This window comes from Haliotis rubra, unplaced genomic scaffold, assembly GCF_003918875.1.
Source record: "Haliotis rubra isolate DU_JTF1 unplaced genomic scaffold, ASM391887v1 Scf124, whole genome shotgun sequence".
NCBI classification, from domain to species: Eukaryota; Metazoa; Mollusca; class Gastropoda; order Lepetellida; family Haliotidae; genus Haliotis; species Haliotis rubra.
The window spans coordinates 98,497-125,864 of NW_025765159.1; the positions used below are offsets into that span (position 1 = coordinate 98,497).

The window sequence follows — 27,368 nt, forward strand, 5'->3', positions numbered from 1 at the left end:
GTCGAAATTGGTGACAGGAATGGACTGCCTCGGCTACCCTACACAATGAAAGTTGGAGATTTACTTCGCATTTGTTCGAAAAGAATTCTTTAATTCGACTCACCAGTGAAAGAGGCTGGAGTGTATTAATGACATATACATTCTCTAGACTACATTTCTAGACGTCCCATCTGAACAGAAACGTGGCGATGACATATCCACAGCAAAACAAGTTGTGCTAAGTTGTGAACAAAGTGTTTATTTACAAGACATGTATTTTTATTGCATAATACATCAACCCTCATTCTATACAACGTTGCCTTTTAAGCTGTTTCAGTTTTCACCCACAGTGTGAAATTACAAGCAATACAGAACAGAAAAATAGTTTTAAGTATGTTCAAGATATTAACGCCATGCATTCAGCAAACCTTAACGACACAACGACATTAGATGTCAGGTAATAACGTAACGACATAGGTAAAGAACTAGCAACCAACTTTTTGAAACAAGAAAAAGGTGAAAATAGTCAGCTTTCCATTAAGTAAAGATATCCTATCCAATACAAAGTGTTTAAAATTATAAATGACCCCGGAAACATTATCCTTGCTGTCTTGTCTATTCGGTTCACGTTGGTTCCGGGTTCGTAGGCAGTTAACTCGCTCTTTGCAGGCCTGTAGTTGCTACTGCCGATCAAACAACGCCAGGAGTTGGCGCAGCAACTGCTGCTGTATCTACTCGTCTCCATCTCAATGCATTCATCCCCTTCTATCAGAATCTCCCGTTCCCGTTCATCCGTCTCGTTTACGTAGATAGCTTTTCTTTGAGGCGGAGGTGGAACCTGAAATTGAAAGACAAAGGTGAGTTGGTGCTGAATTCAGATTGGTTGTCAGATTCCTGACACAGACGTTTTCTTTACTTTTTATAATTTCTACGTGTCCAATATGTTTTTTTCCACAGGTTAAATTGGGGAAATGTCTTTATTCGGATCGGCAATAGGATTCCTGTTTTCGTGAGTATTGTCGTGTAAATTTGAATGGCATTTATCTGAAAACCTTGCTGTAAGCTGATTCTAGAGCGAAAGGTTTCGTCAGCTTTTTGTTTATTTTTCAACACCTCCGCAGCAATATCGGCATTATCATGGCGGTCTATAACAATGGTTATCTTGCCTAACACAAAAATGTCGTTTTCTGATTGGCTGAGCGCTGCAGCCCGCTTACACGCGAGTAACATATTCTATGTACCCCACTGGGAATGCCGAAGTCATTTGGTACTTCGTAGTAGTAATTCTTTATCTCGAATGATATTGAATCACGTATGATATACGGAAATTTTCGATGTTTTGCGAATGCGAAACGACCAACGCCTCTTACGACAAGCATTGACAAGTTTCGTCCAGAGTAGGGTCATATTGGTTTTAATGGCTGTGCACGTCGACATTGCTGCTATGGGATATTTTGTATTCTTATCAACGGTGAAAATGAGCTGTGATACCTTCAGATATCTTCTGCATATACTATTTTATGGTTAGATTAGATTTCCGAAATGGCCAAAAAGAAGGAACCTTTATGTCAGGTTGACTTTCCCATCAGAAAAACTTATTTAGGCTCTGTCCAATCTAACAATATCAGAATTCCACCTTTGCGTCGTTAAGGATGTAATTTAACCACATATTTGTATCAAAATAGCTTTGTATTGTGTGGATATGTTCATTTAATCTGCTCATTAGACATTAAGCTACAGTTTTCAAAGTTGCAGAATAAACATAAGTGTCCCCATGTAGATTGTTCCTGTAGATATGGGATACAATATTCTTTCAGTGTTGCTTTTAGAATTGTGCATACTTTCAGTTTCCCATACATCAAAGCAAATCCCTAACATTCCGTACACTACAAGTCTATAAAATATGAAGAAGTGCTCCTCTGAACATGTTCCTAATGCATTTGTGAGAATCTTTAGATCAAACCTTACCACATTAGTGGAGTGTCATGAGTGACATGTATAATCTGTCACCCTTTCCGAAGCATTTTCCTGAAAGTATTTAAAGACATGACCAGTAAAGCAACGCTTTGCTACACCCCTTATTCCATCTTCATCGTTTAAGAACCGACATCAAAACTGTGCGGTACTTCATCTTCTTTCATCACAAGCATATTCAGACATCGAACACAAATGCTCTGTATTGTCCCGAAGCAGACATTGTGATTATGTGATCATCATTCGGAGAGCCCTTCGTCTGAAGTAGTGGCCAATGAGTTTACTAGACACATACATATTGCTTTTTCACACTGGAAGTGCTCCACCAAATCTTCACTGCGATAATAACACCTCGCATAGAAGAATTGTTGAGACAATCAATACTGGTGACCAGTTCAGCAGACAAACAGCAGTTGTAATAAAGCACATTATATGCTGCTTGTAATGCTGGATTTTAGTGTATATTGCGGGTCCTCTATATGAGACGACGCAAACTAGAAGTATTTGATGTTTGATCCTCTCATAGACGAACAAAAAGGTAAAACAATGTCAAATATGTAAATTTGAGGACTGTTGTTTGTTTCATAATTTGAGGATTGAAAGTCCCGTACACATGCTTATGTTTCAAAAATTCGCGTTTAAGAATTATATCTGACCATCTCTGCATTTCTGATAGTGGACTGGAATGTTTTGGAAGCATATGTTTGGCGTCACATGCCTATGGTTTTACAAGAGACTACAGCTCCATATAAAAGGTACGCCATAATCCCAAGTATAGTTCTTTGTCAACCTAATTTGACTGTCGAGTATAGACAGGAGTCTATTTTTGATTTTCCATCTTTTGAAAGATCCACCTCCACCGTTTCCCAGCCCATTAATGCAACCACACACAAAAGTATGCTAATGCCAAATGTTCAGACCTTTAGAGGGCTGACAGGGTGACTCACATCTCTTCATGCGTTACACGTCCCAATAAAAATGGTCCGAATCCAATTAGTCCTCGCCATGATCTTTTGGTTTGTGGGCAATATTCCAGTCATGTCCTCCTAATGTTCAACAAAGACAAGAGCTTGTGGCACACAAAGAACAGGATTTGACAATTCCGCTCTGTCTTCCTTGAAACCACAGCTTCTGAATGTCTAAACTCAAGGTATAAATCGTCCGTGATCTTCTTTTACTTGATTTAGTAAACGTGAACATTTTGTAATACTATTCAAAATACCGTTGTTAGCAACTCTTTTCTCTTAATTTGATGACACTGGCACTGTACATCTTACATGTAAAAGGTTTACATCTTCGGATTAAAAGCAGTACGTTCTGAAAAAAAGATCCCCAGTGCAGTATCCCTTGACTAGTGTTCTGCCAACAAACCTAATGAGATGGAAGGCAAGACCTATAATGTTATATTTTGTTCCAAGGGAATAGTGGTAAATGTCAAGCTTGACATAATGGATAAATTGGTCGACTGCAGTGAACTTGATCCACGTATGTGGCCACGGTTTGCATCTGTTTGCATAGAAAATTGATAAAAAGCCGCCCAAATTTTCTGTGATGCAAAAATTGTATTACCTCGTATGATTGCACTGACAATGATGGAACCCAGAGAATTCCAATATTTCCTTTTAACAAAATTGGTGATATCATTCTGTGTCATGCTGTTTCCAATATCTAGTGAAGTGCCAAACCATTTTTATATGTTTGACAAGTCTGTTATTATACTTGTAAGCATACACGGGGAACGGGATGAGTTACATCCTTTCAGTCCCATAAAAAACCTAACCAACAACGCATCCCTTTCACATGGACAAAATCGATAATTATGTTACCACTAGGTATGTCGAGACGCGTCTCGCACAGCTGAAATTTCATAGATATGATTTCCTCGCGAGCCATGGCAAAAGAAATGCACTTAAAAAGTTTCTTAGAATTGAAACCTTCCGCTGAAGGGAATTTGGTTTATTGTCAATTTGAATTGTTACAGTATTTCATTTATATCAAGGCGTGCTACCTTGAAGTTGGAGGAAAGTCTGATCTGATGCATGCTGCTTGTTTAACGACTGAGCATAGGTATGTGTTGACTCAGTGGGAATCAGAGCTAAGACGAATCTAAGATTTAAGCCGATCATATGCCATTGACACTGATAAGGGCCGCAACTCTTCCGGGCAAAGAGAATTGACGATTAAATGGCTGAGCACGCAAGCATTATGTTCTAACACGTTATCAGAGGTTGCTAAGCTATCTGTATGGCAACCTTCAACATACTGATGGAGAAAGGTGATGTTTTGGAGATGACATGTCTTGGAGCTGATTTGCGCATGCGTTAACATTGAGAGCGCGAGTCAGAAGAGTTGGGCCAGAGCGGAATGTGACAGAAACGGAGTGAGCTTTTATTTTTTTTTCAGATTCACGACAGCGCATTCACATTAAGTGTAAATATATATGCAGATTGTGTAATTCTATGACTTTTTATATTTCTTATATGTGGAGATTCGGGTTTGAATCGATCTTCAGTAGCCCCTGCTTGTCGGATGACCCGACGAAACGGATAGGGTTGACTTGATTGACACATGTCATCGTGTTCACTGCATACATGCTCATGATGTCATTTACTGACCGCCTTCATACAGCTGGAATTGTGCCGACTGCAGCTTTAAACAATAAACATGATTTCCTTCGTAATAAATCCGTGAAAATCCGCGTTGGAATTGGCCTTCATCAACCCATGGCCATGCATGTCGTAAGAGGCGACTAACGGGATCGGATGGTCAGGCTCGCTGACACGTCATCGTATCCCAATTGCGTAGGTCGATGTTCATGATGTTGATCACTGGATTATCTGGTCTAAACTCGATTATTTACAGACTGCCGAAAACATGTAGCTTGAATATTGCTGAGTGCGACGTTAAACAACAAACGAACCAACCACCCATTCTTTCGTGATAACTATTGTTGGATAACCTTGGCCCTTATTACCAGTGTTATCCTTTGAGCACAGAAAGATGCGTGGATATAATGCAGCACAGGATGTTAAGTAATCGGCATCAATAGTCTATGAAAATGAAACTGTGTAAGCGCTAGTTATTAACTGGATATGTATTTCCGGAAGTCTGCCTGAAGCCAGCAGTCGGTGTTTCATGGTCCGGCCCTCGTGGGAACATTCGGTTACATTCGTTCCTGGTGACTTATTGATGTCGTGAGGATGGACAAAATGGGATCATTTGGTCTGCTGGCTTTTTCACTTGGATGGTTGTGTGTCATGGTGCCCCATAGCGTTCATCGTTGCTCCGGTTTTCATTATAGACAACCTTTATGGATAACAACTTCTTTATTTCGTGAGTGCAACGTTTCGATACAAATTCGTTTACCGTTGTCAAGCAGGAATCTGTATCGAAACGTCGCACTCACGAAAAATAAAAAGTAAGTATCCATAAAGATTGTCTACATTGTGCTTCCAAACTTCTAAAATGTCACTCGAAAAAGTTATCCGGTTTTCATCTTGCTAAATAAAATCACATCTTAGCGCTGCACAAGGATAGGACAGGTACAGCCCCTTACAGGTTACGTCTAAACAGCCTTTCATTCGACAAACAAGTGCGTCGCTTGCAAGATCGCGAACGTAAAAATCCGAATGTGTTTTTTTCAATCATGCATCCTCGGAAATGGTTAACTCGGGACATTCCGAACGTCAGTTACAGGCTGTACGACTGATTCCGTATGCTAGACGCCGTCTATCTCTCGCTTCAATTGGAAAAAAAACACATTTGAAACGGAAGAGACTTTCCGTAGCCCGTCGGAAGTACTGCCATACAATCTGGGCCATCTCGAAGTCATCCAGAATATTCTTTTGCTCAATTTTCACATGTTGAATCGAGAAATGTATTCGATTTTTTTTTTAATTTTCTTTAATTCTGGAATGAAGGTCGACATTTTTAAAAGTTGTGTCGTAAACCACAGGAAATCTGTTATCTGACAGGCTAAGGTCACAGGAAAATACTACTAATAATAATAATGCTAATTTTTTGCGCCTAGAATCCAACGCGATGCTGTTCTCTGGCGTTACATTATTACCCTGACGGAATTGTACTTTCAAAGCTGCTACTAAGCGCTAAGCGCGACCGTATAGGTCCGTACATCCGCTTTTCAGGTACCCATTTTAAACAGCTGGGTGGACTGAGTGCAATGCGGACGAAGTGCCTTGCCCAGGGACACAACACAGTATGAGACCCAGGTCACAAATTTTGGTGTCTCCACCGGGATTCGAACCCGGGCCTTTGCCGTGAGAGGCCAGCATGCTAACCACTACACCACTATGATGTGAAGTTCGAGAAACGTCTTCCTTACGTGACTTAACATGGGATGTCCTGCGATTTCTGTGCAGCCATTGCAAACACTGAGATTAGCAAGCGAGTGATCGATATTATGAGCAAATATCCATGACATCTGGTTACGCTGCGACGGTAACAGACAAATCATCGCAACAACGATTGGCGTAAGACCGGCATAGGTTGCTTGGGGCTATTGTAAGGTGAATCTTCATTCCATTTCATCACAGGTTTATCTGTAGATATGGGGTAGCATGTTCCTGTTGTCTCCCGCCGTGATAGTGCTGGAATATTGCTGAAAGCGGCGTAAAACCTATTCTCTCATTATCTATAGATCTCTGTGTGTGCGTGTGTGCTTGTGTGTGTGTGTGTGTGTGTGTGTGACGCAGGGCACTTCACAAATTACTTTACCAAATTATCCAAACCAAGATACATAAATCTTTGTCACTTGTCACTGTGAAAAACAAGCAGGATACAGCTGAATTTATATGTATAATCTTCATAGATATTCATATCCCGTCATATTTTGGATCAGCTAAAATTATTTTGTCACAGAATAGACTATAGTCACAAGGGTCTTAAACGTTTACCATTTTGATGAAACCTTATAACAAACGTATGCCTCTGCAGACTTGGGATCATGACCCATGCGGATGTGGATTCGAACCAAAAGGAAGAGAGATATGAGAGAAGGCGCATGCGCAAAATCGAAGTTGCGGGCTCCTCGTTTTATGATGCAGTGTTAGCGATTTAAAGTTGCCGTTTTTACTGTTTCAGTAGCGAGGTATTATGTTTATGTTGCTATTTCCACGATTAATGTGGGCTTTTCTGCGTTTTTCTGCACAGTGGGAAAGTTTTCTTTGGTAGGCCTGAAATTGCAGTGGAATTATGTACTTCAAAATCTGGTCAATGTTGGTTCCAGCATTTCTCAAAAATTTCGTTGCATACAAATATGAGCGACTAGAAGCAAAAGAATAAAGAGGGATGTGTATTTAGCATACCATCTCCTATGTCCCGTTGAGCTATGTACAGTATATGTCTAGGCTACCGAACTAATGTTATTCACTTACAATTTCATCTTCATCCTCTTCGTGCGGTGCATTAAGTTTGGCGCATATTGTCATGAAGTAGTTGACCGCCGCGTACTCGATCAGGGCCGCCATCTCGTACACCAAGCACACGTTGAGGAAAATGTCTAATGCCGTGGCGTATGGCACTCTGGGTAACCCTTCTCTAACAGTCATCCCAATAGCAGCGGTGCTCAGGATTGTTGTAACTCCTGTAAAACAAGATCTGATAATGACATTTCTGGTAATGTTTAGGTTAGGTTTCCAAATGTCTGATAATGTTTGGTTTGCAATCTTTCCAAACTTATGATAATGTTCGAGTTGTGATGTTTTCATATGTCTGATAATGTTTGGGTTGTAATGTTTCCAAATGTCTGATAATGTTTGTGTTGTAATGTTTCCAAATTTATGATAATGTTTGTGTTGTAATGTTTCCAAATTTATGATAATGTCTGGGTTGTAATGTTTCCACATGTCTGATAATATTTGGGTTGTAATGTTTCCAAATTTATGATAATATTTGTGTTGTAATGTTTCCAAATTTATGATAATATTTGGGTTGTAATGTTTCCAAATTTATGATAATGTTTGTGTTGTAATGTTTCCAAATTTATGATAATGTTTGGGTTGTAATGTTTCCACATGTCTGATAATGTTTGTGTTGTAATGTTTCCAAATTTATGATAATATTTGGGTTGTAATGCTTCCAAATGTCTGATAATACTTGGGTTGTAATGTTTCCAAATGTCTGATAATATTTGGGTTGTAATGTTTCCACATGTCTGATAATGTTTGGGTTGTAATGTTTCCAAATGTATGATAATATTTGGGTTGTAATGTTTCCACATGTCTGATAATGTTTGGGTTGTAATGTGTCCAAATGTCTGATAATGTTTGGATTGTAATGTTTCCAAATTTATGATAATGTTTGTGTTGTAATGTTTCCAAATGTTCCAGCAACGCTGCATTTTCATTCATTGCATATTATGAAATTATTGCGAGTCGCTTTGACTTAAACTAAAACTAATCATCAAACGAGAAACGCCACAATTGATATAGCATGTTGTGATAGTAGTTTGACTGGATATTAATGTCAAATACAATCATCAGAAACTAATTGTAACTTCAAAACAAATAACAGGTGGTTCCAACATGACATTACAATATTCTCCATAGTGTCGCTTTTATAAAGTAAGCAAGGAAAACTTATAACTGGACTACTCTCATATGTTAATGAATGTTAAGCGCATCCTGACAAGACCAAGTGACGTCACATGCAGAAAACGTTGTTCCAATATTCCACTGGAAATTAAGTGACGTTAACGTTTGTGAATACAAGCCATCGATGACACAGAATGCTCAAAAACAATCTTTTCCCCTCTTGTAAACTTAAAATACATACATGAATTATTATAATGAATGAATGAATGAGAATGCTTTTACGCCGCTTCAGCAAGATTTCTAGTGAGTGAGTGTGGTTTTACGCCGCCGTTAGCAATATTCCAGCAATATCACGGCGGGGGACACCAGAAATGAGCTTCACACAGTGAACCAATATGGGGAATCGAACCCGGGCCTTCGGCGTGACGAGCGACTTAGACCACTAGACTTCCCCACCGCCCAGCAGAATTTCTAAATTTGGAACGCCGGAAATGGTTTTACCGATAATAGCAATTCGAACAAGCTTATAGTTAACCACTAGACCACCCACGGGCAAACTGTCACACTGACACAACGAATACATTGCGACACTAAATGTAATGCATGTTCTTACCTAGCAATACTCTCGCAGGTGCAGCGTCACTATTGATCCAAAATGATATCCATGAAAGGGAGGTAATCAGGTAGCAAGGGAGATAAGTCTGCAGGATGTAAAATCCAATATGGCGATGCATATGTATGTCAACTCCAAGAATAGAAAATTTTCCTGAAATGAAAATGTGGTAATTTGAATTACTAAGTCGGTACAGTTAATTTCCTTCTGGAAGAATGCTATCATGGGGAGTGTAAATACATCCAGCTGGTTTCGGAAATATCTTCCGCATTCAACTTCCGAGCCGATTTTAACACAAGAACGTCACGGTAATGGCCGGTTTCAAAAATGATTCTTTGAAGCTTACATTTAAATACTGGAGTACAAGTTCTATTTGTTATACACATAGACGTTCATCGAAACCCCGGCAACTCAATGACATCATCCAGATTTTAAAATGGTTGGAATAAAATGGAAATGCCGACTGATTTATTTGGTTATAGACTTCTAACACTTTTGTTTGGTTCCATTGTTTGGAAAGCGAAAATTGAGGACTATCGATGTTTCTGTGTCCACACACGGCCACTATTATTGGGAGTTCGCCGTGTTGCCAACATTCAGTCACACACGTATCATTGTTAAATATGTACTCTGATGGCTAAGCTATTTGTGCTCTTAATTCACTCTGTAACATAATCGTTTCCTGTTTATTCAGTTTTCTCGGTGATTAACAACTAAGATCACTGCACACCGAAACATCACAGCAGGGTATAAGAATTCTACCTTACTATAACCATGATTTCTTCCTCTAGAATCCTACATTCATTGTTGCGTATCTTATGTGCGCCTTAATTATTCAATGACAAATGATTTGTATTTTGGACCAGAGGCCTTTATATTGAATAAAACTGTCTGTCTGTCTGATATCTTAATATATCGATATATTGGTAACGATTATAAGCTGGTGATGTTCTTTAAATTTCATTTTAAATAAGATACGGAATTCTATCAAATTAAGAGATTTATTAACACTGAAAAACATGTCATAGTAGACATATACACACATGTTCATCACAATAAAACTTATTCGTGCGGTAGGTATTATTAAATTCCCCTAGATTATCGAGATAACCTTTTCATATTTGACGTGATTCAATTTGTATGTATCCGCTTGGCTTCATAAATAATATCGGTGGAAGTAACCAACCTGACTAGACATGAAATGACTTATATCAGCCAATCTACTTTTTAACCGAAGGCTAGCATATGTTATTGTGTTCAATTTCCCCTTTCATATCTCTGTTTCCGTGTAATCATTAATATTTCATCAAACCCCGTTTAAGATATGTTATCTCTGAAACACAATGATCGAAGGGTTCCATCTCTGTGGAGCAGGCGTTGTTCATCTCGGTGTTGTCTGCTGTCTGTCTGGATCGACGTGCTAATATTCGCGGATGGATTACATTATTTCCAGAACGCGTGGCCTGATTATCTGACCCAATAATCTGTGTGTGTTTTCTGGTATTGGTTGCGGTGGAAATAGCTTCTGCATATAAGTGTCTGATGAACAGACATTGTAATTATATAAACCGAAGGTAGATCGTAAAGCAAAGTTTAATGTACTCTATCGTTTTACTTTGATGGTTGTATACAAATATGGGTAGATCCAGAGGCTAAAATGAAGATTTGATATCTTTTGGACAGAGCTACAGGTACGTCTGATCTACAGTAAATTACCTTATAACGAACACGTTGATGAAGTACTGACGTATGTTTTAACGAACTACTGTTATGTCAAAGTAACTTTAGTCGTCCTTTTCAAGTTCCTATAACCATAGTGTTTGTTTGTTTGTTTGTTGTTTAACACTGCACTTAGCAACAACCGTAGTGTATTGTGCAAATGACGATAAAAGTGGACTCAGTAGAAAGTGTCTAATTTATATGCATATATATTTTTTCTTGCATTTGAACTCAGGCATCACTACTCAATGTCAAATCTTATAGCTGTTTCTCATTACCGTACGTCACGATATGGCTGAAATACTGCCGATGTGACGTTAAATAATAACTCACTCACTCATTCACTCATTACCGTACACTCGAACGCGTGCGTTTGATACGGTCGGAATCGTAGGTGGACAATGAACATATCTTATGATTATGGAATCGGTTTTGTCCCTGTTACAATCGTTATTTGAAACATTGCTGCAACCATTGAGTAGAAATTTCAAATCATACTGTATGATTTGTGAAACAATGATCATTCATTGTCATGTCAGTAAAAGAGGATATTACATCAGGAAACGAGTATCGCGAATAGGACTATGCTACCCAGTATGAATACGACATCAATGAAACCTTTAACCGTGAACACAGAAATTCGATAATATCGTTCGGTTACAATGGGCAATTTGTAACGCGTTTGGACTCCAACTAACTCTGATCTATATACCTGGTGGTGAAACCCAGTAGGTAAAAGCGTCAAAATCATTTAGATAATTATACGACTGAAAGTGGAGCCGTTTTTCGTCTATATCATATGCATGTCTTTATCAACTACTATCAATGATACCAGGTGTTTGCCAAATGGTGACTAAAACACATGCATCAGAAACACATGCTAAGGCAAGTCAAGTGTTCGCTTGAAACATAATGAGAAGATTTAGTACAGGTCAAAATTGGTGCATTGCTGCATTAGCAAGAAAAAGAAATTCAAGTTTCGGTTTTATGGGTAAATTCTACAAGGCTTCAGCTATACCAAACACGACAATAATATGTTTACCTAAAGTATTTCTTGACGTCGTGTTGTATGTTTCAATTATTCCAAGCTCAAACGTTGACATTGTCAGACCTTCATACGTATCGACCGCCCCCTTCCAGAAGTATACCATATCGTCCGTGGTATAGCCAACTGAAACAATGAGATATGGAGTTTAGCCAGTGTTAAACTTCCAGAAGTATACCATACCGTCCATGGTAGATTTTAGCCCATGTTAAACTAGCCATCTGGTAAACAATGATATATGGAGTTTAGCCCATGTTAAACTTCAAGAAGTACACCATGTCATCCTTGGTACAGCCAACTGAAACAAGGAGATATGAATGGAGTTTAGCTCATGTTAAAGTATCATCATGACTTTCCAGGTAATAATTGTACTTCAGCAAAACTCGTTGTATTAGTTCATAAAAGTCAAAGAAGTTTAAGGCGACATGAAAGTCAACACATCTCTGCGTCAGTCATGTGATATTCTGATGTGCATAGTGCATGAGCTGTGCCTTGTGGTGCTTCAGTTTTTAAGTGCCATAGCCATATCGCGCAAGCCCCAAATGTTATGTACATACAGGTTGTCGACGATTCGTAACGTTTCTGAAACCCAGAGGCATGCAATTGTACTGACAAAGGAACATTGTCTAGGCGAATTCTCTAACAGCGAGTCCTCGAACGACTGCAAGGGTTCACTTCAAAGTGAATTCTTCTGGAACACTATAGCTAGTAACCCAGACAACACCCAAATCTCTCTTATTTGACGCGAGTACCTTAAACATGTCCTGTGACACATCTAACGCAAGCTCATCCTGCTTTTAATTGATATCAGATGCTATGTCTTCCCTTGCAATTTAAAGATGAACAACCGATTACATAAATCTACTTTACAACAGAATACGATTATTCGGAACAATTTGGTTGCTAACATCAGAATGAGTGAGGGGAATTAATCAATATCCCAATTTCAGATGAATGATGGCCGCCAATACATTGGTTTTTAAATTAGAGTTGTTTTCCAAGCGATCCAGTGAGTTATATTTCAGAGGTGGTTACCGTTCAAAATCGCATTCCATGCGTTTTTGTGTGTTTGCATTTCATTATTGTCCTATCAAGAAGCTGCCGGAGCGATCACATCTCCACACGGATCACAGACGTGGTATTTGTGATGGGTTAAAGGTCTCTGGTCGGGGAAGAAATGGAACTTATTTCATCATGTCTGAGATATTTGCCTGACAAACCGTAATCTATTTCCAATTAAAACATTCAGAAATAATGATGGGTTTGGAACATATTTGAATATGTACTTGTGTTTCATCGATGGTCTCTAAATCGGAGCCAGATGTCAGGTTACAGGGTGACCACCAGTCCCTGATGTTGATATGATGTATTTTTGTCAGAAATATGTCAAAATACAATCTTGTTTTGTTGTGAAAATATAGAAGAAGGTAACGGGAAATCTAATGGGGTGTTAATTTTGACACCGGACACAATAACAAATTGGTATGGCTGCTATATCTTTGGTAGAAGAAATGGCGTTCGTAAATTATCCTTTTACAACTTTCCAATATATTATGAGAAAAGTGACAGAACCTTTCCATTATGCATGAGCAATCGATGCTAAACATAGAAGTGTATTTACGTTTTGGGTTGTAGCATAATCATCTGTTTATAAATGACTATCAAATGAGTGAGTGAGTTTAGTTTTACGCCGCACTCAGCAATATTCCAGCTATATGGTTGCGGTCTGTAAATAATCGAGTCTGGACCAGACAATCCAGTGATCAACAGCATGAGCATCGATCTGCGCAATTGGGAACCCGTGACATGTGTCAACCAAGTCAGCGAGCCTGACCACCCGTGATTAAACACGCAAACATATGGTACAAGTACTATCAGGTAATTGTCAAATTCCTGCAAATTGTAATTCCTGCATTCTGATTCGCTGAACTGGTCACTTGTTATAACTTTCATTTCCAAACAAATTACACTGTGGACGATTCATATGTGACTGTGTGGGTGTGGGTGTGGGTGTGGGTGTAGGTGTGGGTGGGTGTCCCAAGCCCAGACTTTTGCCAGTTTTGTAGTGCTAACTAATTTAAATACCCTGTCGCAATTAAACATGGATATCAAACAGTGTATTGACTTCAAGACTACCAAACTTTGATTTATGCCCCAAAAGCACTTATAGCCATTCCCTTAATTCCCAGGGTAGCCACGGTAACAACAAGTACCATCTTTCATGTGGGCGGGGATCGAACCACAGACCTTCCGCTCTCCGGGCAAACGCTTTAAACACTAAGCCACGAAAGTGATCTAATTGAATGTCGATTGCAGTTCTCTTTTATTCAAATGCAGCCACACGAGTTCTGTTTAAACTCAGATTCAAGTTACAACCTGCATATACACGCATTTCACTGTCTATAAGAAGTATACGATAACACCTCAGACAATGTTTCACAGAAACTGCAACATATGTCTATCAGCGTTACAGAGACAATAGACTGTTTCGACAGAAGACAACAGGAGCAGCTGGTCTTCACAGGAAGTGACGTAATCAGAGGATTTAGAGTAATCCCCCCTGGATGCACAGCCTGCATATAAATTGGCCTGCCTGCCCATAGAGAATCAATGATAATGTCTCAAGTACGTGGCAAGATACAACTTGCATCAGAATGGTGGTCATCAAATGTTCTTTGTCCACGAATGGAGCCGATAGTAATGTGGTATAAGCATGGAAGAGGTAACAAGAAAACCGCTGAATGCGTAATATAATTTCCCATCGGGTAACGGGTTGATCCAGGGTATTAAAGGATCACGGAGTAACGCTAGGGGATATATGACTGATCATTGTCTTATGTGGAGATGTACCACTCAGCGTACATTGCTGCCGTCTCTGTTTTTGTCTCTCCTGTTTTTGTCTGAATGTGTGAAAGAAAGCGGAGACAAAGGTAGAGAGCTACCTTTGTCTCCGCTTTCTTTCACACATTCACACACTTCAAACTTCCCCCATCTCCGACCACCCCTCTTTCTAAATTTTCTGTATATTCTTTTAATTCCCTTTTTCATTCTCCATCCTCTCTCTTACCCCCCATTCATAGATATTTCACTCTCTACACTATGATTCTCTACCCACTGGGCCTCTCTGGAATATCTCAAGGTAACGTTGACATTATATATACGTTACATAGAAATATGGGACATATAAAATGATATACTCACAGCTTCCAAGTTTCAGAGGACATTTGATTTTACCCATAGGGTAACTGTGAAGATGCATTGGACACTTTGCGTTCACGGTCAGTCTGGAACGATAAATGAATCCGTCAGAAATTTGCAGATTGGTTTATTTTCATGCATGAAAGGTTCAGAGAATGCTTGCTGACAAACCTTCTACGAACTTTATTCCACAAATTTACGGTATGCTGTTGAGTGCGGCGTGAAACAAAAAAGAACAATACCAAACAAAAAACAGGATACTGTATCACGAAGAATGGTATTTAAGGTAATTACGATTTAAGTCTTAATCGCCAGCTTAGGATTATTTACTTATGGCACCTGCATCACTTCATCAAAAATACATTATTCGCAAACACCGGGTGTCACAATGATATATTCATAACATTTTACTTTTTTTGCCTGATTATTAACTGAATATTCTTGAAATAACGCTGAGTTTTATATTTAAGTCACTTACGATACGTTTATGATCGAACGCAATTCGTGAATGGTACTGCCTCCAAAGATGTTTCTCCACATGTTTCGAAGGAATTTGTTAAATTAAAACGTTTGGCTTAGTTCAACATTTGGTCAGCGTTGACTTGATACTGAAACAACTGGTAGTTTTAGCCCTCTGCATTTGACACCATAAACACTTGAAACGGACAAAAGCTGCTGGAAGCATCGGGCTTCATTGACGTCGGGGAAGATTCTGGTAAGAAATGATCTTGGAATCGTGTAGTCAGATGAATCTCATCATATCTCGATCAATGCTTATGGTCTTAGTCACTGAAACGTTTTGTCTAGAGTGCTTTCTTAAACGACAAACGAACAAAACAAAATATTTCTTAATCTAATGTTGCTGCTTGAAGTGGACACGATGATCTCCTTCCTTCAAATGATGCTTGTGAAACGAAGAGCCATTTCAAAACCAGCTGACTATATTAAGGAAACGGTAGAGGATACACGTATTTACAATCCGTTGTTAAATATGATACATCTGATCGTAAAGCCCTGGAGATACGTTTGTATCATGATCAAACGTGAAATGAAATTCCCTGAAACTGAGCCCTTATGTCTACCATCAAAGGTTAAAGGTGTATTTCAAAATGTAACAAGACATCCAAACAAACCGCCATAACAAAACCTGATCCATTATCGCATAATAGCATTTTCTGGAATCGGATCCAACTGTATTTTCCAGTTTTACAACACGTCACTGTATCCATTTACGTCTATTGTGCAAAACAGTATAGTAATAATGTTGTCGAACAATTATCCTAATATGCACCTGTCATTTTGGAATCTTTCGCAAAGATCCATAATTACGAAATGTTAGGGTTTTTTCTCAAGACAGCTGTCTTGTTTTTTGTATGACAAACGTCCATTGTGAATGCCGTTCCTTTCCCCGTTGAAATGCTCGAACTTCATAAGAATTTTAAATATAATTTAATGTACATTGAGGACTTCCAACGTGTTTCCAAACGAAACCTATCACTCGATGAGGTGTCCAGACACATATTAAATATCGTGATGACGAAATGCAATACCCAAACATGCTACATAGCAATTTTGATCATGCTCCAGGGAAATATCTGGAGGAATAATAACTCAGGTTAGACAGGTTCTACTGACTCCACTAGCCCTTATCGAGCATAGTTAACATTACGGTCTCATCGGACTTCCGGTCGTCTAACTTGGACTTACGTTGCCGTGCCCTGTCTCTGAGAATGCATGGGATTAATTACGTTATCTGATCTGAAATCATAAGACTGACATTGCTAGGGAGAATCTTGCGTGTGTCATGAGATCGTATTCTCATTTAATATCAGGTATAAAAGAACTAATGCCCTAAAGAGAATTAGTCTGGAAGTGAGACTGTTTCACAGCGTCCAGCCTTGCTTCATCACGTATGCCCATTGTAGATGATGCGTCAATATTGGATAGTCTAATTTAAGTTTTTGGACAAATACCAAGAAAAACGGTTTTCACATACATATACATATTCATCTCTTGCTGCAATTACAACTAATGATTATCGTAAATAAAATATTCATTTCATTCTCATCCTAATATACGGAATATAATGAAAATGTACTGTTTCCCTGATCAATATCATACTATTATGGACTTGGAAAATATTCGTATTAAAAGGACAAAGAAAACGTCTCTCACAAATGTAAATGTTAGGCCAAATACTGCTTATTCATAACGTTAAACTAGCATACTCTGTTTGGAACGACGCTTAATGAGATCATTACTGCCATGGGTTGAGTCTCAATAGGGAAATAAATGATTTGAATTCAGAAACCCAGTTTGTACATTAGGTTGTAATCAGCTTGTCAACCGCGGGAGATTTATGAAATAGCTATAATTCTGTATCAGAATGAGATACCAAAATTTGAATATTGAGTTTAGAACGTGACTGTGATGTGAGGACCATAATTGCCTTGTCGCTGTTATCTCATTTCAGAGATGCTATCAGAATTTCTGGCACATTGTGACACGTTAATCTCGCCTAGTAATCAGCACTTAAGTCTCTATTTATTAATCATATGAACATTGTCAGATTGTATGAATGATCTATTGTCTATGAAAACCGATCGTTACTCTGGGTCCCATCTGGCCAGGATGACTCGATGTAAGGTAAAGGCTTCTTCAAATTTGTAGTTGTGAAAGGTTTATGGTGAAATCAATCTGGTGCTAAATCTAACCTCTAGGTGTATTAGGCTTCGATGTTTAAAGAATTAAGATCGTTTCGCTCTTTCATCGAATTCGGAAGAAAATGTCCGACTACAAAGCAAAACGCTTCATCAAAGATGCATAAAAAAGATCGAGTTGAGCTCGGAGAAGTTTCAAATGGACTCATGTTTTTATATTAAGCTGGGGAAGTTTCGGGTCGACAGGTTAACAACGGGATTTGGCTACGGTTAAGAAACGGTTCCGTTTTAACGAGAGAACTATCAGGAACTTCATGTCGCTATTTCACTGCTGCGAAATCCGATCAATTGGAACTTGGTGGCATTTTACTGGTAGCAGCTGACACCATGCGCAATTAAATCCCATCTTTTCAAAAAGCTTGCCATTAAAACCAATACATCATTTGTCTCCTGCTTTGCGAAAAAACGATCTTTCTCTAGCGTGAGAAGAGATCGTGATTTCCAACGGCGGGGACTCCGCGTCCACTGATTCCTCTGTATCATTCTACTTCCGAATAAAGGAGTTACACATCCGTTGATTGGGGGAGTTTGCCGAACCTTCCCCAGGGTAAAGAAATCGGAAAATTTATCTTGAATGACACTTCCTTCACGGGACATACTTATATCATTGATCTATCATCTTTCAATAACCGCACAGAGGAGCCCCTTTATCAGGCTGCGGCGGTTGGTGAAATATGATTGAGAGGTTTCTGATCTATAGAACTTTCAATTCCGGGGAGCAGGACGGTCAGATCGCATCGATGGAGGTAATGCCACGCCGAAGTCTATTTTCTTGACAAGGACTTTCTGCTTTCGGTTTAAAGGGCAGGACATCGGCTGGCTCATTTCTAGAAGTGCAAAGAGCACAGGAATATGCTGCTAATGGCATGGTCTTTCCATTTCCTTCAGGATTGCATTTGAAGGAGTAATAAGACCTCAGCCCTCAACTTCAAACATCAATCGCTTGACTACCTTTTAAAGCGTTCCTGTGATATTCATCAGCTTTCATACCCATACAATCTCATGGGGATACTTTGGCAGCATTTGTCTAAATAGGTTATTGTCGTAAGTGTGATGGAATAAAAAGTGGATCGGATGGGGTTTCTGTGGCAGCTCTAGTCCCAAGTAGTTTATTGTCGTAAGAGTAGTAGAATAAAAAGTGGATCGGATGGAGTGTTTGTGGCAGCTCTAGTCCCAAATAGGATATTGGCGTAAAAATGATCGAATAAAACGGTGATCGGATGGGGTTTCTGTGGCAGCCTAAGCCCCAGGCAGTTTATTGTCGTAATAAAATAAAATGAGGATTGGGTGGACATTATATGTGACCTCTCTGCGTCATCCACCGATCAACATGGATCGTTGCTCATGCTGTTGACTTCTTTGCTTGTGTATAAGCCGAAGTCATTTACAGTAATACGGAAAACTATGGCATTCAACACTGCTCCATTTCTACTTGTCTCTAATGTGGACTTATCCACTCATTGTCTTAACCAAATACACTATCTCGGCCCGTTGATCGACTTTTCACACAATCCAATCATCGGTATTTTCACCTATAGTGTTTATTCGTAAATCCCTTATTCGTCAGTCCTTGATTCAATCTTTCCAGCATCCACGACGCGAGGCAAGTCAATCATACAGATAAGATCATACATATATATTGAAATCGCCAGATGATGATTGAGTGTGTCTACGGTTCTGGTAACGGCGTATACATCACCTTGACAACCTTGACATGTGACCAGTCAATTGAGAAATGATTTCAGATGACATGAGGTTCTATCCTTGCATTTTGGAATTCGTGGACAGTTGTACTTTTTGTCTCTATATTCAGCGAAAATGAGGACAACATACAATAAATTTCAAAATATTTGCTTTCGAATGACATGGAAATATCTTAGCAGGGTCGTTTTGTTTGTTTGTTTGTTTGTTTTTAACGCCGGAATCGGCAATATTCCAGCTACACGGCGGCGGTCTGAAAACCGAATCTGGACCAGTTAATCCAGTAAACAACAGCATGAGCACCCATCTACCAACTGGAATACGATGACATGTGTCAACCAAGTCAGTGAGTCTAACCTCCCGATTCTGTTAGTGGCCTTTTAGAAACAAACATGGGTTGATGCAGACCAATTCTAACCCGGATCTTCAGCGGTCTAAAAATAGCCGTACCTCTATTACATGCGTGTCACTGTGCCCTGATGTTTTGACAGACTCTTTGAAGCAGTAAGTGGAATCAAGAACTTGTCTTTTTCAGTAACTCTAAGCACATGTCTCCACTATGCTCAATGACCGATGACAAATACGATTCTGGTGTTAAAGCAGACAGATTTGAAATCCTTAGGATTCAAAGCGTCAGTTTCAACATGCCAACGTAGTTTTTTCGTAGGATGTAATCGACATAAATGTTAACAGATGCGATTGAAACGCACATCTAAGCACGTGTTTTCTTTAACTGAAATCCACAAAATAAAAAGGTAACTCTTTAAATCCGTCACACGCCAACGGTGACAAACGTGTAAAGATCCTCAATGACTGCTCGTGACTTAAATGGGAACAAAAAAAACCCAAAACAAATGAAAAGTTTATGGATTATTTCATATCCTAGCTGCAGAGACAACAGACGGACCTTCACAGCGATATATACGAGCCACGGTTGGCACATGTCCGTAGAACTGTGAATTTGATAAGCAGCAACTTAGTATATTTGCATTGCAGATGAACAAAAATAAATAAAAGACAACAATTGTCCGTAGTGCTAACATCCGTCAGACGATTGCAACCTAATAACCTAACAACTAAATGTATTTGTATTCCAGATGGCGAACATAAATATTTTCAAAAATGATAGCAATGTTAGCAAGCAAATGACTTCGAAATGTGACTTCTTCATGAATCTGGATTTACATCTGTTTTGAATTTGTGCAGCGAAGAAAATATGTTCTCACTAAGATTGGAACATTAGAATAATATTAAGGCGGGATTTGTATCATATTATACGGGCTTCGTGACCTGTACGTCATTGCGTTCTGGGTTCTCACACCCTTACCCTAAACACACCCCAAAACTACAGGCCGTAAATGAAACTATACTGGACAAAAATAGTTAGGGATGTATGTAAATTTTGAAATTATGAATAATGATATATTTTTTCTTTGACACACTGATAAAATATCAATAATAAAAATATCAATATCCCTAACTTATTTTGTCCAGTATATATGAATGTAAGATAAGTTTAAGCGTGCACCAAACAACATAAACATGATATAATCAACAATTCCAAAAGTGTGTAAAACTGTCAAAACTAAAGAACATTTTATGTAACATTGACGGGTAAATTCAGGAAAAGTAACTTATAATAAATTCCGGCTAAGAATAGCATCATTGTTAACAAATTCCTAAATGCGTGTAAATATTTGTCGTATACATCCATCATTTTGTTGATGGATGTACATCCCAAACATCAGAAGAGAACAAGGGAAGCGTGGCCCAGTCTATAATGAGTTAAATTACTTACACAAACCAATTTACAACGTTACTGTTGCATTCAGCTGGGCGACAGAATGGCCCAGGAGAGAACAGAGTCTCCGAAATTTAATTACATTTCAATCTGTTATTTCCAGAGAAGAAATGGACACCGGTGCGTCTCGCATATGGCAGACAATGTCTGCACGTTTCATTGCCAGGGGCACAGAAGCTTTGTTCAATTCCGCTCCTTTGTCACGCTTCCTTGTTCCCTAAACTCGACAGAGAGACACCGGATATCCGGTTTGCGGGATTTGCTTCCGGGCACCGGATATTAGACTCACCTTCGAGACATATACAGATGCCCGTCGTTTCGAATCCGAACAAATGCGTTGGGAACGGTGATGTTGTGAGCTTTGGAATTTTTGCCATTCAGGAAATAGGTGTTTGGTTTCCAAATATACTGAAGAAAACGATTGCTGAGGGTGAATTCAGTGACGTTGTCCATATGGAATTTGAGACGATCGTCGTGCCATCTCTGTCGGAGGTAGCACTGGAAGGAGTAATCCTGGGGAGAAAATTATAGATAAATATAAGAATGATTAGCTCTCTGTTTTTGCGTACACTGAAGTGTTTGTATTGCCAACTGACGCCCATATATAATTTACGGTGACCGAAATAGCGCTCGTGGCGGGGTGAGCGTTACTAGGCTGGAGATGTGAGCAAAGAGAAAGTTTGTTCCAAGGTCCAGAGGATGTTGTTTTAAGGGGCGGCGGAGCAGTATTAGATGAAGATGATGCGTTCTGCCATACATCTTTCCACATGCATTGATAACGAGTGAGTGAGTGTGGTTTTACGCCGCTTTTAGCAATATTCCAGCAATATCACTGTGGGGGACGCCAGAAATGGACAGCGACACAATCGTGCTCGTAAGTTCAATGTTTTGCACCTGCGACACTTTAAGACTTCCTCCGGCATTAGATTGACAGATCATGATATAAATTATGGCAAACTCGAACGTAACACCAGGCGATCCTGTATGGTAAGGGTGCACAACTCCAAGCAGTTGCACAGCACTAAATTCAGGACCAATTGTCCCATTAGGACTTTGGGAGAATGTATTTTTTAAATTTCAATATATGTTTGTGGAGTTTTCCGCCCTGGTGTAGCAGGCATATTGCTAAAAGTGGTGTACAACCTTATCACTCTACTATGGTCCAGAGTCCCATTGTGCAAAGCGGATCTAACTTATGATTGTGTTTAGCGTATGCTAGCAATTGGCAGATACGACCAATTTGATCGCTTTATGGAAAAGAGTCTGGGTCTTTTCCATGAATTTGTTACACGGCAATTTCTATTTGAAGCCAAACCTATTTAATGGAATTCTAACATAACATTCTCACGTTTTACTACACTAAAACAACTTAATAACAGTCTTTTACTATCTATGAAACATACGTACCGATTTAAGCACGTTCAGAGTATAAACTTGATTATCTATGCAAACCAAAGCAAATTAACAGCCTCTTTACTCATACGGACCAGGCGCTCCAGATGAAGTTAACATTCAGCGTGTTAAAAGACTGATAGAGAGACGGCAACGATCGACTCAGATAATGAATTTTGGGGGAATGTGTACAGTATTGCTTCAAGATGCAGCGACTGTGGCAACACAAGAAACACACTCAACAAGTAACTCTATCGTGTTAAATGATGCATACCGACTACAAACGTTCTTTAGCCCATAGTACCCAACTGCACTTGCTACACCCACTGCCATATTAGAGATAATCGACGGAGCAAAAACTTTCTGCGTCACCTTCTAAAACATCATCCATGTTTATTTTTCTGAGAGAGAAATGTGCGAAATTTACCCCATTCAAGTTGGTCCTCTTTGATAACATATCTGGTTTGAAGTCAAGCTCAAAGCGAACCTATGTAGTAGATACCACGAGTCTCCGTCAACTGATGTTTGAAAGTGCACATATTTCATAATCGTAATCAGGATGATATGCCAGTGGCGAAAAGATCCAACACAGCAAGTTATGCTTGTCGTTAGAGGCGACTGGCTCGATCAGTTTGTTTGTTTACTTTTTTTTCCATTTTTGGGTTTAATGCCGAACTCAGAAATATTCCAGCTATATGGCGGCGGTCTGTAAACACTCGAATCTGGACAAGACAATCCAGTTATCAAGAGCATATGCAACGATCTACGAAACTGAGATACGATGACATGTGTCAACCACGTCAGCGAGCCTGGCCACCTGATCCCGTTGGTCGCCCCTTTCGACATGCATGGATTGACTTCGGTTGCATGTCATCGTATCCCAGTTATGTAAAATCGATGCTCATGTTTTCAGTCTCTGGGTTGTCCGGATTAAACTCGAACAGACAGCCATCATATAGCTCGAACTAAACAACAAATAAACAAACAACTATTTCTGATAAGAACAAACAGACGCTTGATTGGCATTTTAGAAGATGATATTTGATGAACATAGAGATTTTTTCTGGGTTACATATTCTTTTTATTCTTGTATAACATGTATTCTATTAGCCATGTCATCTGTATCTATTGACCACCACATGTATTGCGTCGTCATAGCATTGTGACGTCATAAGCATTGTGACGTCACGGCCAGAGTTAACAGTTACTGTTCAGTTTTACCTGATGATGGGGCCAGAACAAGCCCTGAAACGTTGTACTCAAGAATAAAAAGAAGATGTAACCTAGAACAAATCTCTATGTTCAACAAACAGACATTTAAGAACAGCTGAAGATTCCAATGTCGATCAGAAAAAGCATACGCCCACACACATCTACAACTTCTCCATTTTAGAAAGAACAGTGGACTGAAATTATACTAGAAGATCAAATTTGACGACATTTGAAGATCATTACATACACCTACAGATAACGTACTGAAGCTGGCAAAAACTTAAATCATATTTCGTTTTATTTTCATTATTGATATCCACTATCATATTAAAATAAAAACAGAGCTTGAAATAGTTAACAAACATGAAACGTTTAAAATCAGTAACTAGAAGTCCTTGGGGCCGATGGAATTCGCATTAATAATGTATAAAAATGGACTTATTCGTCGTAACAGATACGCTGTTAATATGTTTACAGTTGTGTCGTAAAATACTTTGGTTCTTTCATTATACTTGATGGCATAAGCATACCAGCGGTCACATCTTACGGACACGCATGTAGTTGACCATAGTGGGGGATTAACGTAGTAGACCGTAGTAGACCCGTATTTGACCTTAGTTAAACGTAGTTAGACGTATTTACGCGGAGTCCAACGTAGACCACCGTAGTTAGGACTGTACTTTGAACTTCAGCAAACCCATGATTTGGCCGTGGTTAGACAAAAACAATTTTCAATATGTTCAAAGTATCTCTACGGTTAGTTTGAATGCTAAGACCCTACTGTTACCGTAGTTTGAATGTGGTTGAACGTGGTTGACCCTAGTTCTCCGTAGTAGACCGTAACTGACCCTACAGCACCGCTGTGTTGACCGTAGAACACCGTGGTAACATGGCACTGCGATATAACTACGGTTTACTACTACTTCGAAACTACTACACCCTACTTCAATCTAGTTAATCGTAGTGGCAAATACGATGAACTACGTTCAAATAAGTTACGGTCAACAACGTTCATGACCGTTAGAGGTGAGGTGAAATTGGATTTAACGTCGTGCTTGAGAATATTTAGCTCATATGACGACGTGCATGCGTGTGTATGTGCGGCTTCTTGTACTAGCCCAGACTTAAGCTGGTCTTATTGTGCTATCCCACTGAGATACCATGCCACAGTGAAGCATGAATACCCCACTCAGACACATTGTACTGACTCCGAGCCGACCAGCCCTTGTTGTACCCATTAATGCCTAGCGCCAGGCAGGGACCAACAAGTACCATATTTTAACGTCTTGTTGGTATGACGCGGTCGGGGATCGAACCCGCGACCTTCCGCTCTCCGGGCGGACGCTCTAACCACTACACCACGGAGGCGGTCTCATGACCGTTAGGTGTGACCGCGGCTATATAGCACATACTTTCTCTGTGGTGCCAAACACTTTCGTTGTATCCATAATAATCTCTTCGCTTTTCCAAAATTGCATATTGCACAACTAGTTCTATTTTAATGGCCATTGCCAATTAAAACTATCCTTCCGAACATGTTTACAAACTGTCGTTTCGTTTATTTCTGAAATGCCACATTTTCATTGACATTCAAATTATTTCATGTAATACATCAAAATTTGCTGTAATTGAGATTCAGTGTATCATATTTAAAGCGCTTCATCATATTATAGCCGTGGCATTATCAACCTCAAAACCGTAAACGATGAGATCGAGGAAAGACGAAAACAGCACATGGATGATCGCCCTTTGCAGATGACGTCATTGGTGATCGCTTTGACCTCGTGGAAATATTCCAAACTCCTTCAAGTTGTGCTGACAATCACAATGCTTTTAGCAGCATGTTCATTGATGCATGCGGCCAACATCTTATCAATCATGGCGTTAACAACCAATCATTTTTCAAAAGAATCGGGCCTCCCAGTGGGTTTACAGAACGCCAGAGGCAAACCTCCCTAAATACTTGTCAAGTTTTACACGACCCTCCACAAGGAACTTCAAATTCAGAAAGTAGATTTTATCTGAATCCAAAACTTTCGATCAATATTTCATCAGGATAGCTGTCCCTCCGAGAGTACGTTTCCTCATGTCCAAAATATCAACACATATTTTACCGACAGTGTTGTCAAAGATCATATTTCGTTGCACAAATTTCCACGCACTTCAGGTTCCTAAAACAGACATTGGTTTGCGTGGACTTAACCTGTCTTGCAGTAACGAATATTCAGTATACCATAACGGCTTATGCTATACGAAGAACACATGTGGCCTTGTCGTATAAGATGCTGCAGTGCGGTTGTCTTTGAAGCGTCCCTCAGGCATTGGAAAATCATGTGGAGACTGGGATTGTCGGTACATTACTCGTGCGCGTGGAATTTACCAACCTAAGACATTAAAGACAAGCTGACATGCCGTGATATTGTGATGATCGCAATAATGCATGTTATCTTGGCTTGCTTAAGGCGATCGATCCTGTGTTGGAATGGATCCATATATCTGATATCTTGATTGTAAATAAAAACGATAAAATCATTACTATTATAGCAAGAAATCGCTTCTAAAAGCAAAATCGTTTATGCGACTTAGACTTTATAACAGCAATTTGTGTTTCTGGTGTCAAATAGTCACCCGTGAAGATCAGGGTTAGAATTGGTCTTCAGCAACCCATGCTTGTCGTAAGAGGCGACTAACGGGATCGGGTAGTCAGGCTCGCTGATTTGGTCGACACATCATCGTATCCCAATTGCGTAGATCGATGCTCATGATGTTGATCCCTGCACTGTCTGGTAAAGCCTCGATTATATACAGCCGCCGCCATAAAGCTGGAATATTGCTGAGTGCGGTGGAATATGGAATATGAACATCACTCTTCTAATGTATAAGGACCTACCAATGTAGCACAGGAAAATTCTACGCATCAGTATGTATAGTGTGCACCATAACAGGCTGCTTAAATTCAGACAAGATAATACTCCGCCAACGGTAATGATAATGGCGTCATAACAACAGGGCAGATAAGCCGTTCTGATGCGTCGAAATCTGATCGAGTTGCGGCACTTAATCTATAACCCGATTATGCTTCATTAAACCAGTCAACCTTAAGATTAATGTTTATATTAAGATAGCATGCATTTATTGTCAAAAAAACGGCAAGACATTATTTTTTTTTCTGAGAGCCTGCCTGATATCGTTTTGTCCTGTAACCGCATGCAACGAAAGTGCAGGAATGCGTACTTTATTCTGCCGTTACAGTGTCTAAGTTAATTACAGAGTAAAAGTATGTTTTTATATGCATCTTATGTCCATTTCATCGGATGGCGTGTGATGGCGCAGTCCATGTTCCGGAGACAAACAAATGACATCTCTGATACGGTGTTAGTGAGTATGGTTTTACGCCGCTTTTAGCAATATTCCAGCAATATCACGGCGGGGACACCAGAAATGGGCTTCACGCATTGTTCCC

General features: G+C 39.4%; 1 protein-coding gene across 1 annotated transcript in view; it reads right to left on the minus strand.

Moving 5' to 3' along the window:
- Nucleotides 1-294: 294 nt before the first annotated feature.
- LOC124266235 (gamma-aminobutyric acid receptor subunit alpha-2-like) overlaps nt 295-27,368 on the minus strand; it is a 113,473-nt gene continuing 86,399 nt past the window's right edge. The window contains exons 4-9 of the mRNA XM_046701051.1: nt 21,591-21,814; nt 15,083-15,165; nt 11,879-12,007; nt 9,118-9,270; nt 7,347-7,555; nt 295-817 (exon numbers count right to left, since the gene is read on the minus strand). Coding sequence (XP_046557007.1) covers nt 506-817; nt 7,347-7,555; nt 9,118-9,270; nt 11,879-12,007; nt 15,083-15,165; nt 21,591-21,814 — 1,110 coding nt within the window. The 3' untranslated portion in view covers nt 295-505. The remainder of the gene's footprint in view (nt 818-7,346; nt 7,556-9,117; nt 9,271-11,878; nt 12,008-15,082; nt 15,166-21,590; nt 21,815-27,368) is intronic.